Raw genomic sequence first — 17857 nt, 5'->3', positions numbered from 1 at the left:
GTTGATGAAAAGCTTACTCTTGGGATAATGGTGTCCTGCTGCTACATAAACAAAGGCGCAAACTATACACTGAGATGAAATATGAAATTTTCAAAGTAGAGAAAACTGATCCTGTAACTATGATCTATTACAGTGACTTTGTTCCTATTATCCCAAATGATGGCTGCAGACTGAATCATTTTACTCAGATGGATGTTATCAGAATACAGTGGCCGTTGCTCACTGTACCATTATTAGCCGACTACACCCTGGCTGGCTTAAATAAAAGAATAAACTGCGGTAGTCTTCCCCTCCATAAACTGGATGAGCTGGCACAGATTCCACCTGGAATAGCTGAGAGTAAGTGACCGAATTGAAAGACTTCTTCATTAGATAAAATAAAATGTGTTCCTGTCAATGATTTTCTAGGCACTCTTCAGCAAATCTTCTGGAACATGTAAATCATATAGCATGTAATAAGTGATCTTTTACCAGCATTACAGAGCAAAGGATTCTACTTGCCTGCTCCACTTAGACTGAATATGTCAATGTGAAAGAAGGGGAGCCCAAACCATTCCCTCTGAAACACCTTTGTGAACTTACAGAGGCCCAATGGCAGTAAATGGAGCTCATCTTTCATACTGAGGCCCATGTTTGTCTGTTCCATTCTGTTGTGACACTGAAACATACACGACCTCTTCTGAATTAAGATTTCAGGGATTATTTTTTAACTGCTTCCTGTTTACAAGAACAGTGCACAAAGGCAGCTCAGAGGGTTGACAGGACATGCACACAACAGTGAAGAAATACAGTGCTCCAGGTGTGTTACTGTAGAGTTGCCCACCAGAGTGGCTTGGATTTTATCTATGCTGCAGTGCTTGTTAAGGGGCACATATAGGTCTTCCAGGATTAGGAGGGAAATATAACAGGAATGGCATTATTAAAATGGTGCTTAGTTTTGGGTTAATTGATCTTGACAGTGTCCTCTTAAAAACAAATATAAGGATCTATATTTTCCCATTTGTTAAGTTGTACTTTTGTAATCTATGGAAAAACTTGGTCTGTGAGTGCTATAAAATAAAGTTGGCAGAATTAGGCTGGTATGATAATTCTGCGGACGGCAAAAAGATTATATTTCTGGAGACATCACAGGATTCCTGCTCTTTGTTAATTATTGTTACTAGTTATACAACAACAGTGCCTAGAGCCGCTAACTGAGACTGGTGCCCCATAGAGGTAAGCACTGTACAGACAGACATTTTCTTCTTTAATAATATGTATAGACATTTGGAGCAATTAGTGGTGAAGCAGGCTTTTAATATTTTGACATACATCATTATAACCCATCAAAAGATGAAATAATCTTTGTGTTACAAGTACTACTTGACTGTTTAAGACAGATGTTGATTGTTCTATTTGCCACTCTGCCTTATGTAAATTTCAGATACTGCCATCTGATCATTAAAATAGCTGTTTTTAATATGACCAACAGTGAGACAGTCCCAGATCTGAAGAGCCTGCAATTTAAATAGACAAGACAGAAAAAAGATGGGAGGAAGAACATATTATCTTTATTTCACAGATGGGGAACAGAGGCACAGAGAGACTAAATCATTTGTCCAAGGTCACACAGGAAGTCTGTGGCAAAGGTGGAAACTGAACCTAGATTTCCTGAGTTAACCACAAGGCCATCCTTTCTCCTCTTGGGACAGCTGGGCAGTGAAAGAACTCAACAGTAACAAACAGCCTTGGAGAGTGGGAGTGAGAGAGTTCAGCCCATAGGACAATAGAGCATCCTGAAGTGGACTGTGTAACTGTAGACTCAGCCTGAAAGGAGGTAGCTCTTGTTCCAAGTAGTCTGGTAGTTTCAGCAGCCACGTATTGCAGTGGGAGAAGATTATGGTGTAGAAAACATGGCACTTATTCTTAAACAGTAAATACGGAATTCTCACCTTGATGCCTCAGGATTTACGTGCATAACCCCATCAGAAGTTACATGCATCACACACTGTAGAGCAATATGAGACTATAACTGTAAGTAAACAGATTTTTGACAAGTACATTTATCATGTATATAATTGTGCTGTGCGACTTTGTCCTTGCATTGACACTTAAGTCATCTGCACCTTAACAAGAAATGGAATCAAATCAAATCAACTGACTGAAAATCTCCTGATAATCTTATTCATTTTTAAATTAAGAACTTTTTATATAGATGGACATTTCATAGTCTTTTAAATAGCATTAATACCTGAAATTATAGAGCAAATATAAATTTTAGATTGTTCTAGCAAATAACTGTGGTATGTTAATGGTTTTTAATGCTCAAGTTTTCTAATGTTGGTCATATTAAAAACAGCTACTTTAATGATCCAGATGGCCATACCTGAAATTTACATAAGGCATAGTGGCAAATATAACAAACATCTGTCTTTAACAGTCAAGTAGTGCTTGTAACAAAAAGATTATTTCACCTTCTGATGGGTTATGATGTATGTTAAAATATTAAAAGCCTGCTTCGCCACTAATTGCTCCAAATTTCTACACATATCATTAAAGAAGAAATTGTCTGAGATGCAGACTTATGTAAGTCACTAAACCTCTGACAGGTGCCAGGAGAACCCAAAAAGGTGTTCCAACTCCTTCCCAACTACACTTCAAATGTGCCATGCTACTATATCGCCTATCAATCTATAATTCTCCTGCTTCATGACAAAGGCTCCTATTCAGGAAAGCATGTATACAACTGCTTAAATCCCACCGATTAAAGTTAGGCATGCGCTTAAGTGCTTTTCTGAACCAGGGGCTATATTATGCATTAGCAGGGGGATGAACTATATGATCTAAATCACTTTTCTATTGCTAAATTTTTTTATTTTTTATTTTTTTTGGTAGTACGGTATTTAGACCCCAATTCAGGAAAGCATCCCTAACCAGTGAAGTAATTAAGCATACGTTTAGCTGCTTTCCTGAATCAGGGCTTTACTCTCTTGGGTCCCAATCCAAAAAAGCACTTAAGCACATGCTTTAAACACATGAGTAGTCTCGTGTTCACAGTGAATCTTATGTTTAAGTGTTTTGCTAGATTAAGGCCTTGACAGGCAATGCTATGCAATGCCCAATGCTGCAAGTTAATGATTGCCTCTGGTGAGATTGTTGGGCACTCAGCCCATCACATTACCATCCCTTACACATGGGGTGAAATCTTGAGCCTCCAATAAACTTAATGGGAGTTTTGCTATTGACTTCACTGGGGGCAGAATTTCATCCATGGATTCTAATAAACTGTTTTTGTGTGAACACAATAAAAACGCATTAATGCTCAGTGTAACAGTTGCAACAAGTGATACATATATTGGCTCAGAGATATGCAAAAGCCCCCAAGCAAACACTTAGCAATGTCTAAAAGAAAATAAGTTTTTACAAGAACTTGTCTTTTTCCCCTAGTTTTACTACTTATTTTAAACATAATAGTTTCCATTGTCGTTCCATTTTCATTTTTTCACCAACACTCATTTGGTTAGAGAGTATGGATGTCAATGCCAGGTGAATGGAATATGTAAGAATGTGAACATTACACACACGTGCTGTTAAAATGTGACAGATTTTTTCTTTGTAACTATTTTGCTGGTGATAAGACAGTAAAGTTAAAACAAAAAAGTTACTGCTATTTTACTGTGCTATATCTACAGCAGAGGTGGGTAAACTATGGCCCGCGGGACCATTCTGCTCGGCCCCTGAGCTCCTGGCCCCGGAGGCTAGCTCCGGCCCCTCCCCCGCTATCCTCCCTCCCCTGCAGCCTCAGCTCACTGCACTGTGGGCGCAATGCTCTGGGCGGCGGGGCTGCGAGCTCCTGGGGCAGCGCGCTCCTGGGGCAGCGCAGTTGCAGAGCCTGGCCTGACCCGGCGCTCTGTGCTGTGCAGTGTGTGGCTGGCTCCAGCTGGGCAGCCTGGCTGTAGTGCTGCCAGCCACCAGTGCTCCAGGCAGCGCAGTAAGAGGGCAGGGGAGTTGGGGGCATGGTCAGCGGCTAGGGGTGTAGACAGGAATTGGGGTGGTCAGAAGGCAGGGAACAGGAGGGTTGAATGGAGGCAAGGGTCCCTGGGGGCAGTCAGGAAGGGCGGGGAGAGGAGGGTTGGATGGGGTGGCAGGGGGCAGTCAGGAATGAGAGGAGGGGTTAGATGGGGTGGCAGGGGGCAGTCAGGAATGAGAGGAGGGGTTAAATGGGGCAGCAGGGGGCAGTCAGGAACGAGAGGAGGGGTTAGATGGGGCAGCAGGGGGCAGTCAGGGGTGGGGGTTCCGGGAGCAGTCAGGGGACTGAGAGCGGGGGGGTGGTGGGTGGGGAAGGGATCCCGGGGGAGCCGTCGAGGGCGAGAAGCGGGGGGGGGGAGGGGGGTCAGATAGAGGGCGGGGGCCGGAGCACGCCTGGCTGTTTGGGGAGGCACAGCCTCCCCTAACCGGCCCTCCATAAAATTTCTGAAACCCGATGCAGCCCTCAGGCCAAAAATTTGCCCGCCCCGATCTACAGATTATTAGTGCCACAGCATGAAATGTGCAAAGCATTGTATAATAGAAGCATCGCTGTCAGAAACAGCAAAATGGGATTGAATTGTCCTGGGAAGGTGGTAATTTCCTGCTTTGCCAATGGAATGAAACAAAGCAAAACTCTCATGTCACCCTGTTAAAAATTAAAACAAAACAAACAAGCAATACTATTAATGAGATTTACTGAAAGAAAAAGTACCAGAAACAGACTATGACTGCAAAAGGTTCAGTTATCATGATTCAGAAAGAACATGCCACCAGGATACAATTTTACCATCCAAAACCAAAGGCCTCTGTACATTTCATGCTTAGAAGATGTGATTCATAACAACTGACAAAATATAAAAGGGGTTTTCCCTCACAATATATTTGCAGTTATTATACACATTGGACTAAGTCTTAGTCACATAGCCTTCAGTTGTTTCTTTTGAGTCAACTCTAGACCCTTGTGTAGATCTAGCTAATGGTATTTTATCTTCTTTTACATGAAGGGAGCCTTAACAAATAAAATTTGACCCTGATCTCACTGAAGCCAATGGCTAATTTGCTACTGACTTTAAGGGGGGGCAAAAGCAGGCCCTAAAACACAAGAGGTATACAGTTAGATTAAAAATAACAAACAGCACAAGAAAAATTCTTCTCAGATACACAGGACTAGTTGTTCAGTGGGAGTCAATCAGCATGACTCTACCAGCTGAGGATCTGCCGCACGGTTTTTAATATAATAGAGAGATAACACTCCCAGCTAAATATTATTTATAAAGCTTCATAGAGGAAAAGCATTCACACTAAGTCTGGCTGATACTTTTTATGTCTCTTGATTATAGTATCTCTGCTGAACAAAAATAAATCAATTGTAGAAAGAAGTGATAGTTTTAATATACTTGGTGAAATGAATAGTATGCACTACTTGGACACATTTTTGGCCAGAATTAATGTTTGCGGTTTGATAGTCTAATCCTGCTTCCATCAAACACCTTAGAAGAAAAAGTAGCAGTTTCTCAAATACTTAAAACCAAATACATATTTAAACAGACCATATTTACATACAACAAAAATCATGTTGGTTTTACCCCATGAATGTCTGAATTACGTATAAGTAAACATATACAGTACCAATAAACTACTGATTGCTCTGCCTATTTCATTCTCTAATTATGTACTATGTACATGTAAAATAATAATCGATTTAAGCCTCTGATTAAAATACATCTTTAGTATCATTTGAAATGAATTATATTTTTCTAGTAAGATATGACAGAAAGGATCACAAAGTGAACAGTAATGGTAATAAATAATGTTACTATTATCAGTGGCAGTATTCTCTCTCTGTTTTGACAAAAGCAGTGATAAATCTATTTGTAATGGGATATTATTCCTTTCATGGCTAGGATTCATTTACTTCCCCTGTTCCTGCCCTGACAACACACACAGGCATGTTCTAGCTAATTTATCTGGATAAAAACTTTTCAGAAATTAAAACACATATTGAGTGTAATCCTATGAAACGGGTTCCAGACTTTTGCACTCTGCAGGGAGACATAATGGTATGTATGTAAGTAAGTGATCACAATTTAGGTTCGTGAAATGTTTAAACAAAATTAACTTACCTTCTTGTAGGCACACAGGTTTATCGCTTGGTTTCCAGCTCAAGGAGCCATTAAAATGTCTCACACAAATCTTTTTTGAAGGACCCTTAAGCCTGTATCCTTCTTGACAGTGAAGCCGGACTACAGCGCTTTCAAAGAAAACACCTACACTGGGTGTCTTGTATCCGTGTTCAGGGACTCCAGGATCAGCACAAGCATGGAGGTCATCAAATCCTATGTCAACAAACATGTAAGTCAATTATGTTCATTTATTACTCAAATAATTGCAGTCTTCCTTTTTCTAAGATTCACCATGTTGACAGGCTCTGGAAAACAGCGACAGCCAGTGGAGGATAGTGACACAACAATCACCCACTGCAATCCCTGTAGCGTATGGGAACCCATAAGCCTCCTATTAATGCCGGTCAGTAAGCTCATCACTAGGGGCATTCTATGGCACCCATCTCCACTGGAAATGACCCACCCCCAATCTCCAGTAGGAAATTCCAGGTGCTGAGGTACTCTGCCCCTTCTCATACCTCCAGCCACACACTTATTGAACTAAAAGTAGAAACGATGTTAGCCTAGCCACTCAATATCTAATCAAAGTCAATAAAGACCTGACTCACATGTCTGCAGGGAACAAAGCAGGGTAACATATCTGTAGCTCATTACAGGAGCTGGGGGACCAGAGTGATTTGGAAGAGCCAAAAGAAAGCAGGGAGGAAGAAACAGAAAAAGAGAAAGGGGGGAGAATGGGAAGGGAGAGTGAAAAGGAAAGTGTAGAGGGCATGAAGTCTAGCTGCGATCCAAGGAATCAGGTGCCAATCTAGGAGCTGAGCTGGCTGGGGGCAGGATGGGCATTTTGGGGAGTGTCAGTACATAGGGAAAAGTGACTTTCTATGTTGGGTAAATGAGATGTCACAATGAAGCTGACTTGTGGGTCAATTCACATATTGGTAAAACCCTGGTGGAGGACCACTAGCAGGAGTTACCACCAGGAGGAACTATGTTAAGACACTTGCTTTTAGAGAACTAACTAATCAACAAACAGACAGCCAGGAATCACAAAATGAGTGTCCAGCACTTTTTCAAGCTCACTACAATGTATACAGTGTCTTACACAAAATGTTGCTTTTTTTTGTGCTGAAAAACAACTAAGGTTTAATGTTGTACCGAATATGAATATGCATATGAAAAAGCAAACAGCTCTGCAACAAGATCAGCAGGGGAGCAATCAGCCAATGGGAGGGATGCCTGGAAAAATTTGAAAACCATCAAACTATAGATTTAATGTTTTGATTTTAAAAGAAAAGTATCATAGGGCCTCAGTAATTTCCTGCACGGTAAGCCTCAAGTGCCTCCACTGTACAGTCAGTCCAGGCTCCATGGCTGCTCTGGACTCCACCAGCTGATAACACCCCCAGGAGCCACTTCCCTACTCCCAACAGACCCCATCTGCCAGGGGCTGCAACAGGAATTATGTAGGAACTGGCTCTACTAGATCTACACCCTGCGGGGTTCTCCTATGCCATAAAGAACCCCAGCTGGAGGGATGCAGCCAGTCCCCACTTCTTTTGCATTGCTGGAGAAGCACAAGGGGAGCAGAACAGGCCACAGACTCTCACCCTACATATTCCCACCCCCCATTACATGAAGCTCATCCTGAGCATCAAAGAGTCACAGGAGCTTAAGTCTCATCTGTGATGATACTGTGAAACAAATCCATGGCTGGCTCCCTTCCCCCAACTACACACAGTACAGACATCATATAACTCAGAACCTAGTGCACAAAATACAGTACACATGCCTCCACCACTTTAACAAATGCGACCATTGTGCAGTCATGGATTCATTACACTGGCGGGGTTATATACCTCATACAAGTCTTAGTTATGGAGAGGGGGTTAAACTCATTACGTGAGATTCAAAAAGAGAGCTCCTTATGTTGCCAGCCACAGAAGCAAAACCCTCCAACTGAGCCCAGTCGTGGTCTCTCTCAGCAAAGGATGAGGGGCTTGGAAGCTATCTTGGACAATACAGAGGGGAAGAAGGTGGTCTTGTCTCTCTTTGGACCCTGACCAGAAAAGTCATGCCATTTTCACAGGCGTGTCAGCCTCCTGCGCATAGAACCAACCTACTGAAGGGCAGGGGAGGGTAAAAACAACCTCTAAACAAATATCCCAGTCCGCACGCAGGAACAGCAGATCTGCTCAGGGAGAAGGAGCTCATTTAACCCTAGACTGGTTGGTGACACATTGCCTCTGTGAAGGCAGAACTGGCCAAATACAATTGGATACTCAAAGAATCTGCCCTTACACTCCATCCAAACCCAAGGATATCTTGAATTTTAGCATCATTTAAATGTGAATGGTAGTGTTGCAGAAGGTCTGCCATCTCCTGAAGGAGCTTCCTAACTGCACAAGGGAGAGAGGTGCACACTGCCTGGTTCAGAAATCATGCGACCAAGGATACAATGGTGCCCAGATCATATGCAACTTATAGAGGAAAAAGCAATTTAAGCATATTCCTGAACTGGTTAAAGCCAAGTATACAAAGTTACAGCTGCCCTGGCCTCTTATCATGAAACTCTGGAGTACATGGGGCAGGAATGTTTTCTTCTTCTGCAGTCTAATTATGTACTCTGTCTGCTGCCGCCTTTCCAATGACCTCTTGCAACTCAAGGTTCTCACTCCTCTCAAGGAACTTTTGGCAAAATGTTGATCTCTTAATCTATGTCCACACCTCAGACACAATTTGTGTGTGGAGACAATGTGCGCACACTGCAATTTCCAGGAAGGAACTGGAAGAGCAAGGAGAAAGTGGAATTATATTCCCTGAAACTTTCCCAAACCCCTGCTTCGAAGTGTTTCCCACAAGCTACACAGTAATATAGGCAGCCTCCCCACCCAGAGCATTGTGCTGGCAGCGCAGTGAGTTCCGGCTGTGGTGGATGGGCCAGGGTACAGACCCCCGGGCCAGGAGCTCAGGAGCCGGGCAGAACGGTCCCATGGGCCGGATGTGGCCTGCGCCGTAGTTTGCCACCTCTGATTTAAGTGGTTCCAAGTAATAACAGACAGAACGAAGTAAGTTACCATGCAAAATAAAATAAAACACACAAGTCTAAGCCTAATACAGTAGGAAACTAAATGCAGGTAAATCTCACCCTCAGAGATGTTCCAATAAGCTTCTTTGACACACTAGACTCCTTCCTATTCTGGGTCCAGCAATCGCTCACTTCCCCGCCCCACCCCCACCCCCCGTAGTTACTGTCCTTTGTTCCAGTTTCTTTCAGGCATCTCTTTGGGGTGGAGAGGCCATCTTTTGAGCCAGCTGAAGACAAAATGGAGGGGTTTACCAGGGCCTTTTATATTCTCTCTCTTGTGCAACATCCCAGCCACAAAATGGGGTCTCTAGCCACCTGGGCAAGTCACATGTCTATGAACGATTCACCTTTTTGCAGGCCAACACCATTCTTTATGTTAGTTTGAACGTTCCCAGGAAAGCTCAGATGTGAAATTGCATCTCCCAAAGTCCATTGTCAGTTAAGTACTCCCAATTACTTGAATAACCTCTTCACACTATGTTGACCAAATCTGTCTTATATGCTTCCTACAGCAAACACTTGAAATACAAGCGTAGAGCCAACGCTCATAACCTCAGATATAAAAATGATACCTGCATACAAACAGGATGAATATATTCAGTAGATCATAACTTTTGCAAAGATATGTTACACGGCATATCTAGCATAAAACATATTCTAGTTATGTCATATTTACACTCATAAGCATATTTCTATAAAGCATTATGGGGAGCAACATCATACCACCATTATAGGGGAAAAAATTGCGATGTCCAATTCTTATGTTATGATTGTAAGATGCAGAGCCAGATTCTGATCTCAATTACACCAGGGTATCTCCACCAGTTTTTTGGGAAATCCAAAGTGTAAACAGTAAAGTTGCACCATCTGTAACGATGTTAAATGTTGTTACTATTCTGATTTAAACCCACAGAAGTAAAGACTGCAGAATTAAGGATGAAATGCTAGCCACCCTTCACCCTCAGGATCAAAACTCCATCCTTAATCCATCTTGTTAGGTCTATGTATTGTTGCACCTCTAGGACCTATTTTGTAGAGTTATCTGTAATAATAGGACTGTCAAGCAATTAAAAAAATTAATCACGATTAATCATGCTGTTAAACAATAACAGAATGCCATTTATTTAAATTTTTGGATGTTTTCTACATTTTCAAATATATTGATTTCAATTACAACACAGAACACAAACTGTACAGTGCTCACTTTATACTTATTTTTATTACAAATATCTGCACTGTAAAAAACAAGAAATAGTATTTTTCAATTCACCTAATACAAGTACTGTAGTGTAATCTCTATCATAAAAGTTGAATTTACAAATGTAGATCTGTGAACCAAAAAATAACTACATTAAAAAATAAATCAATGTAAAACTTCAGAGCCTACAAGTCCACTCAGTCCAACTTCAGCCAATCACTCAGACAAACAAGTTTGGTTACAATTTGCAGGATATAATGCTCCCCGCTTCTTGTTTACATCATCTGAAAGTGAGAACAGGCATTTGTATGGCACTATTACAACAGACATTGCAAGATATTTATGTGCCAGATGTGCTAAAGATTCATATATGTCCCTTGATGCTTCAACCACCATTCCATGGGACACGTGTCCATGCTGCTGACGGGTTCTGCTTGATAATGATCAAAAGCAGAGCCGATCGATGCATGTTTGTTTTCATCATCTGAGTCAGATACCACCAGTAGAAGGTTGATTTTCTTTTTTGGTGGTTCAGGTTCTGTAGTTTCCGCATCTGCGTGTTGCTCTTTTAAAGACTTCTGAAAGCATGCTCCAGGCCTCGTCCCTCTCAGGTTTTGGACAGCACTTCAGATTCTTAAACCTTGGAACCAGTGCTGTAGCTATTTTCAGAAATCTCACATTGGTACCTTCTTTGTGTTTTGTCAAATCTGCTGTGAAAGTGTTGTTAAAACGAACATGTGCTGGGTCATCATCCGAGATGGCTAAAATATGAAATATATGGCAGAATGCGGGTAAAACAGAGCAGGAGACATACAATTCTCCCCCAAGGAGTTCAGTCACAAATTTAATTAACACATGTTTTTTTTTAACGAGCATCATCAGCATGAAAGCATGTCCTCTGCAATGGTGGCCGAAGCACGAAGGGACATATGAATGTCTAGCATATCTGGCACGTAAACACCTTGCAATGCCAGCTACAAAAGTGCCATGCAAATGCCTGTTCTCACTTTCAAGTGACATTGTAAATAAGAAACAGGCAGCATTATCTTCCATAAATGTAAACAAACTTGCTTGTCTTAGCGATTGCTGAAAATGAAGTAGGACTGTGTGGACTTGTAGGCTCTAAAGTTTTACCTCGTTTTGTTTTCGAGTGCAGTTATGTAACAAACAAAAAATCTACATTTGTAACTTACTCTTTCATGAAAAATAGATTGCACTACAGTACTTGTATGAGGTGAATTGAAAAGTACTATTTCTTTTGTTTATCATTTTTACAGTGCAAATATTTAATAAAAAATATAAAGTGAGCACTGTACACTTCATATTCTGTGTTGTAATAGAAATCAATATGTTTGAAAATGTAGAAAACAAAAATATTTGATTATAATTGAAATTAATCATGATTAATTTTTTAATTGTGATTAATTTTTTGAGTTAATCAGGTGAGTTAACTGCAATTAATTGACAGCCCTGTAACAACACATTCTGCTGTAGCTCAGGGTTAAGGAAGTTACTTGGCAGCAATAAGATGTGTCCCTGATGCAGAAGGGGTTTTTGCTATAGGCTGCATTTTACTACTGGACCAAACTGTGATCATAGAGATATAGCAGTTCTCCCAACATGGATAAGACAGCATGATTGAGAGAGCATTTTATTCAGGTTCATTCTATCTAAATTACTTTTGTATTGTCAGGGTAAAAATATGATGAAAAAAATAAATCAGAAGACTAAAAAAGGCAGCTCTGTTTTGGGTAGATAATGAGCCATTATAATCCATTTGAAATGACTGTGCTACTGAAATTCTACATTTTAAATTGTCTGTTATACAATGATTCATCTTGTTCATGATGAAAAGCCTGAAAAAGCAGAAGTCAATTATCTCACAGAGGTCTGGAGGTTTCCAAACTAAGGTCAATTTTGAACCAGAATTTTAGCTACCCTCAAAATTACTCACCTTCTGGAAATCTCTCTGCCAGATATTGTTAGGACACCTCAGGATAGGATTTGCTCCATGTTTTAAAGCTTTTTATAGGGACAACCCTAATAAAACACTCCTTAACATAGACATCTCCATTCACAGGCAATTGCTTCCTAATGCAGACTTTATGAGGCCTGTAAAAATGGCAGATTACTCCTTGATAAAAATAAATGTAGCACACGTCCCCACTGGAGTAAACTATTAGTATATCCTGGGACATTTAATCTAGGATTGTCAACAGCCCCTTATCACAAGGGACGTCCCTTATCACAATAATATTGTTAGGGCTGTCGATTAATCATGGTTAACTCATGTGATTAACTCAAAAAAAGTAATCATGATTAATCGCAGTTTTAATCGCACTGTTAAACAATAGAATACCAATTGAAATTTATTAAATATTTTCTGTATTTTCATATATATTGTGTTTGGTGTTGTAATTAAAATCAAAGTGTATATTATTTTAGATTACATATATTTGCACTGTAAAATGATAAACAAAAGAAATAGTATTTTTTCAATTCACCTCATACAAGTACTGTAGTGCAATCTCTTGGTTGTGAAAATGCAATTTACAAATGTCAAATTTTTTTTGTTACATAACTGAGCTCAAAAACAAAACAATGTGAAACTTCAGAGCCTACAAGTCCTCTCAGTCCTATTTCTTGTTCAGCCGATTGCTAAGACAAACAAGGTTGTTTACATTTACAGGAGATAATGCTGCCCTCTTCTTATTTACAATGCCACCAGAAAGTGAGAACAGGCATTGGCATGGCACTTGTGTAGCCGGCACTGCAAGGTATTTACATGCCAGATATGCTAAACATTTGTATGCCCTTGGATGCTTTGGCTACAATTCCAGAGGACATGCTTCTATACATACTGATGACGCTCATTAAAAAAAGAATGCATTAATAACATTTGTGACAATATGGGGAGGCGGGCTGAGGTGGGGATGCTAAGAAAATAGTCCCTTATTTTTGAAATATAATGTTGGCAACCCTAATTTTATCTCAACTGCTGGGAACATTCCAGGTAGCACCCAAGTACTCGCGTAAGTTAGGGAGCAAAATGAAGAATAAATCAATGATCAAAGAAAATTATTTTCAACATGGCTGAATTTTAGATAAGACCTAAAATGTCAGATGTCTAAAGAATGTTTCCTCACACTTCATTTCATCCTTCTTTTCTGAATGTTCCTTTCTGCAGTCACCCTTCCTCATCTGGTTTCTTCCATCTTCTCCCCTCCCATATTCCACAGCTCTAAATTAGAGTCCATCCATCCCCGATCCCAGGAACTCAAGTTTTCTAGATCATGCTACTGGTGATCCGATTTCTAATCTGCAGATGGCAGATTCCTTCCCTTCCAAACTGCTGTGTAATATTACATCGTTAAACATCTGATGCATGTCATCCCAAAGGTGGCTGCATTTCAGTGCTGGATGAAGCAATCCCTTGTCAAAGCTTGTATTTCAAATTTGTTATGATTTTAGAAGGATGGAGGGGTGCTATGTAAATGTACGGTATTGTTAACATTATAATGTATTTGCAGTGTTTCTCTTTGGCTGTAACATTAGGTTGAAATGTGGGTTTCCCTCAACCCAGTATGTTAAACTTTGGGCTTACCAAATTGGCTGGTCTTTTCTGTCTTTCTACAGTGTCAGGAAGTAGAGACTTTGTGGCTTACAGTGGGACTGGATCCCCAGCTCACACTTCTGAAAAGCAATCTGTGTGTGCTGCAGCATTACCTTAAGTCAAACGACAAGAGGCCACAAGTGCAAACATGCTGAGGGCTCGTTTGTCTCTTGCAAAGAAAAAAAAGTAATTTCTGTCCCTTTAACAATCAGTACCCTAAATGCCTCTGTTTTACCACACAGAGTTCTGTGCCTCAGGCTATTTATGCTTCTTCATAATCAGTGACGTTAATTGAATCATCTGCTTAACACTACAGAAAAAGAAGGATCTGCTTATAGCATCTTCCCTTGGAAGAAGTGAAATGAATTATAGACCTGTAATTTCATAAGTGAAATCCCTGCTAAAATTGTAGCCTCTCTCTAATCCCTTTAAATCACTATTATTTGGGCTTCCTCAAGGCATCAGCAGCTCTGTGAAACCCAGCCCTGCTTGAGACATGATTCCCAATCTCATCTGCTATTTTTCCAGAGTGCATCCCAGCTCACGACGTTGTTAAGGGCTCCTGCTTCTCACACTGTACAACCTTATCGAGAACAGCGTAACAAGCCACTGAAAAAAAGGCAGGTGTTCCAATTACTATGCAGAAGAAGCAGAATAGCAAACACACTCGGCGGGGTGTGTGTGTGTGAAAAGAGTTGGCTTAAACCACAAACTGATCCGTGAAACCAAGGTTATTAAGCAACAATTTCCTTCACCTAACCCTACAGTGGGGTGGCAGAAAAATAAGGAACCACTGTGCACTGCAATCCACAGGCACCAAAACCTCCCAAGCACAACACAAAATGAAGACACAAGAACTGCAGATGTGAGGCAATAAGCCACAAGAGAATGTCTGATCCTTAAATGGACTGGGGATATATTAATCATTATTAGGGCCGTCAATTAATTGCAGTTAACTCACATGATGAACTTAAAAAAATAGTGATTAAAAAAATTAATCACACTGTTAAACAATAGAATACCAACTGAAATTTATTAAATATTTTGGATGTTTTTCTACATTTTCAAATATATCGATTTCAATTACAACACAGAATTCAAAGTGTACAGTGCTCACTTTAGTATTTTTTTATTACATATATTTGCACTGTAAAAATGATAAAAGAAATAGTATTTTTCAATTCACCTCATTGAAGTACTGTAGTGTGATTTCTTTGTCATGAAAGTGAAACTTACAAATGTAGGGGTTTTTGTTACATTACTATACTCAAAAACAAAACCATGTAAAACTTGAGCACCTACAAGTCCACTCAGTCCTACTTCTTGTTCAGCCAATCGCTAAGAGAAACAAGTTTGTTTACATTTATGGGAGATACTGCTGCCCACTTCTTAATTACGTCACCTGAAAGTGAAAACAGGCATTCGCATGGCACTGTTGTAGCTGGCCTTGCAAGATATTTACATGTTCCCACAACACCTTAAATGGTCTGTGATCAGTTTACCTGAGAGATTGCCTCTCTTCCCAGGCCACACTGCCACAGCTGCAATCAACAGGGACACCCAAACTGGATTCTCCCCTCATTACAAAAGAGATGGGGCAGCTGGCAGGATGTTCTCTGAGAGAGCTTTCTCGGACACAGAGCAGTCTTACCCACAATCTGACAGCCTCTGTGCTGTTCAGAAGGATGAAGTCTCGGGGAAGAAGATCATCAAGCTGGAACAGAGGGAAATGATCCCATAGTTGGGACCCTCCTTCCCAGGTGGGTAAAAATCAATTATTTAAAAAAAAATTAAATTAAATTTAAAAAAATGTTTTTATTTAAATCAGATTTTTTTATAAAATGCTTTTTGAGGAAAAAAGCCTTTCTAAAGATAGCCTTAATTAAGATACATTATAGCTTAAAGATATCTCATCATAGAATAGGAATTATAAATTCTAATTCTATAGTAGGAAACAATATATTCATGTAATGTTTAAGAAAAGTTTTGTAAATGAGTTCCAATAGTTCATGGATTAGGGACCCAATCTTATGTGGTTCCAGAGGCTTCTGTATAGATTATTTCAGTTAATCTTTCTATCTATCCAATGGGTGCTCAGTCTAGAAGATACCATCAGATGCGCTTAGTTTTGCAGTTCTCAAATTGTGGATTTGTGTCTCCAGAGGTAACATGCTTGTTAACAGCAAAAATGTTTTTAAATAAATAATATATAGAGGTGAGAAATAACAGCTCTCAACTCTATTGTCCCTCTGCAAATTTGTGTACACAGAGTCAATCCCTTACCGCTCTCTAAAAAAAGTTTCAAGAAGTTCAATGAATAGAAGATTGTTGGGGGCGGAACAGATCTGGAAAAGGAGAAGTCTGGAGATAAATGTGAGAAGGGAGGGACGGGCAGTAGAAACAAAAAAGTGAAGCTGTTTGAGCAGCATATTCCAGAAGTCTTGAAGTCTTTCTGAGTGTAGCCTTCACTGATTTGAGATCTACCATACCATTCTCTCACCAGAAGGGAAAACCTATAATGGCAGCAGGCCGTAAAAGAGACCTAGTTTGGGTCTCATCTATCTCTGAGTTGTGAAGAATATGTATTAAGGTTATAACAACCAACAAGAATGCACTTTTATATAGAAATCCATGATTAAATTGAGTTTTCCTGACTTGTGATATAAATCATGACAGTGACTGTGAAATACTCAGGGAGATTAGAGAGGCTACAAATAAAATCAGAAAACCCAGTAATAATAGGGATTTCAATTATACCCATATTGGTAGGATACAGGTCACCTCAGGATGGGACACAGAGATAAAATTTCTACTGCACTGTTAATGACTGCTTCTTGGAGCAGCTTGTCCTGGAACCCATAAGGGGAAAGGCCATTTGTGATTTAATCCCAAGTGAAGAACAGGATCTGGTCACATCGATGAATATAACTGAACCACTCAGTAACAGCGCTCATAATGTAATTACATTTAACATCCTTGTAGGGGGAAAATACCAAAGAAACCTGGCATTTAAATGGCATTTAACTTCAAAAATCAGAACTACACAAAAATGAGGAAGCTAGTTAAATGGAAATTAAAAGGAAGAGTTACAAGAGTGAAAAAAAGTGCAAACTGCATAGAAACTTTTTAAAACCCACCATAATAGAAACAAACTAAATTTATACCCCAAATAAAAAGAAAAAAAAACAGGAAAAAAGATCAAAAATGGCAACATGGCTAAAGAGCAGAGTCAAAAGAAGCAGTTAGAGGCAAAAAGGCATCCTTTAAAAATTGGAAGTCTAAACTTACTGAGGAGAATAGAAAGGAGCATAAACTCTGGCAAGTCCAGTGTAAAAATATAATTATGCAGAGCAACAAACAAAAGATTAAAAAAAATCAATTTTTGTAAGTACGCCAGAAGAAGGAAGCCTGCCAAACAATCAGTGGGGTCACTGGACAATTGAGGTGCTAAAGAAACACTCAAGGAAGACAAGGTAATTGCAGAGAAACTAAATGAATTCTTTGCATTAGTCTTCACTGCAGAGGATCTGAGAGCAATTCCCACACCTGAGGCATTCTTTTTAGGGGGCAAATCTGAGGAACTGATCCAGACTGAGGTGTCAGTAGAGGAGGTTTGTGAACAAACTGAAAAATTAAACAGTAATAAGTCACCAGGACCAGATGGTACTCACCCAACAGTTCTGAAGAAACTCAACTATGAAATCGCAGAACAATTAACTGCGGTATGTAACCTACAGCTTAAATCAGGCTCTGTACCAAGTGACTGGAAAATAGCTAATGTAATGCTGATTTTTAAAAAAGATTCCAGACGTGATCCTGGCAATTACAGG

General features: G+C 40.0%; 1 protein-coding gene across 4 annotated transcripts in view; it reads right to left on the bottom strand.

The window, feature by feature from the left end:
* Positions 1 to 17857, bottom strand: part of SUSD4 (sushi domain containing 4) — a 182320-nt gene that overhangs the window by 53602 nt on the left and 110861 nt on the right. For all 4 annotated transcript variants that reach the window (XM_073338777.2, XM_073338775.2, XM_073338778.2 and 1 more), the window contains exon 3: positions 6132 to 6344. In XM_073338777.2, the coding sequence (XP_073194878.1) occupies positions 6132 to 6344 (213 nt within the window). The remainder of the gene's footprint in view (positions 1 to 6131; positions 6345 to 17857) is intronic.

The sequence above is a fragment of the Lepidochelys kempii genome, chromosome 3 (genome assembly GCF_965140285.1).
Source record: "Lepidochelys kempii isolate rLepKem1 chromosome 3, rLepKem1.hap1, whole genome shotgun sequence".
NCBI lineage: Eukaryota > Metazoa > Chordata > Testudines > Cheloniidae > Lepidochelys > Lepidochelys kempii.
The sequence above is the reverse complement of the archived record's forward strand: the minus strand, read 5'-3'. Positions and strand labels throughout refer to the sequence as shown.